Below are 1,245 nucleotides of genomic sequence, written 5' to 3' on the forward strand. Positions count from 1 at the left end.
CACACACACACACACACACATACTAGAAAACATCCTTTCATAAAATTTGAAATCTGTGGACAAAAAAAACAAAACATTGTGGGAGTAGTTAACTACAAGTCCCAAGGTGCATTACAGCAAGGAACATCCAATCACAGAGCTTAAAATTCTGTTATGCGCTCCACTTTAGTTTCCTTTTAGATTCTGGATCAATATTTGTATGTATTCTGTAATTATGGTGCCACATTTTGTCCACATAGCCAATGACCAAACCTCTGACTGTACTATTTTCTATTGCAACAGTGGCTGCGGCTCATGGATATTGTAGTACACCTGCCGTGCCAAAATAATGGACAAAAAAATTCTAAAAATTTAAAAAATAATAAAAATTGGTAGTCATAACATACACCTTTCTGTTTTTACTGTAACCGAGACAATAACTTTTTTTCTTAATTTTAACAATGTACAAATATTTAAATAAATCTTAAAAAACTTACATTATTACATTACATTATTTTTTCCTGCAAAAAGGTATGAGGAATGTGATTTTGGTAGGACTTTAACTCCTACTTCCCAATGCCTGTGTGCCATAAGCCTGAAAATATCAGCATTGTGTACAGATTCCCAAACATCTGAGAACATTACTGTTAGGGTTAGAAGACGGAAGTGTGTCTTACTGTCTGTGTTGGTGGTTGGAGCTTGAGTTTTGGTAGTTTTTGGGATAAACTTTAAAACCAAAAGTAAACTGAAGGCACTCCCCACAGCACCAAAACTTGCAGTAAATGTCTCCCTGAGAAATACAAAGTAAAAGCAGGGTTAGGTGGACAAATATTTTGGTGTAATAGATATAAGATATACTGTACATTTACTCTTTAAATTGCTGTTTGAGAAAAATACTCTTTTAACCAATAATATGTACGCACAAAATGTATGCATTTTCAGATTTGGCTACACATTTACAAATCTGAATACTGATTTGGATATTTTTATTACACATTTAATACAAATGTAATGCACACACAGAGATTCTATTACACACTTGCAGATGTCCTATACACATTCACAAATCTCAGTACATATATAGAGATATAGAGAAATACAGTTGCACACCTCTCCACACACATGGCAAATAGTTGCTACATAAATGGCCCCATATAAGGGGCAGCAGGATGTTAACCTGGAAATCCAGACCCAAATCTGAAAGATTAAGGGTCTGGCATCGTGTAATGAAAGTTGCCCATCTCAAGGGGCGGCACCAAGCGTGCA

At 35.3% G+C, this 1,245-nt stretch overlaps 2 protein-coding genes across 3 annotated transcripts in view; both read right to left on the reverse strand.

The window, feature by feature from the left end:
* Positions 1-650, reverse strand: part of LOC116693539 (centrosomal protein of 83 kDa-like) — an 18,692-nt gene extending 18,042 nt beyond the window's left edge. Inside the window, exon 1 of the mRNA XM_032522543.1 lies at positions 1-650. This exon is cut by the window's left edge and continues 1,621 nt beyond it. The gene's annotated coding sequence lies outside the window, so the exon portion shown is untranslated.
* The window catches only part of slc67a1 (solute carrier family 67 member 1), a 14,596-nt gene that overhangs the window by 4,856 nt on the left and 8,495 nt on the right, over positions 1-1,245 (reverse strand). For both annotated transcript variants that reach the window (XM_032522527.1, XM_032522519.1), the window contains one exon: positions 657-769. In XM_032522527.1, coding sequence (XP_032378418.1) covers positions 657-769 — 113 coding nt within the window. The remainder of the gene's footprint in view (positions 1-656; positions 770-1,245) is intronic.

The sequence above is a fragment of the Etheostoma spectabile genome, chromosome 1, assembly GCF_008692095.1.
Source record: "Etheostoma spectabile isolate EspeVRDwgs_2016 chromosome 1, UIUC_Espe_1.0, whole genome shotgun sequence".
NCBI classification, from domain to species: Eukaryota; Metazoa; Chordata; class Actinopteri; order Perciformes; family Percidae; genus Etheostoma; species Etheostoma spectabile.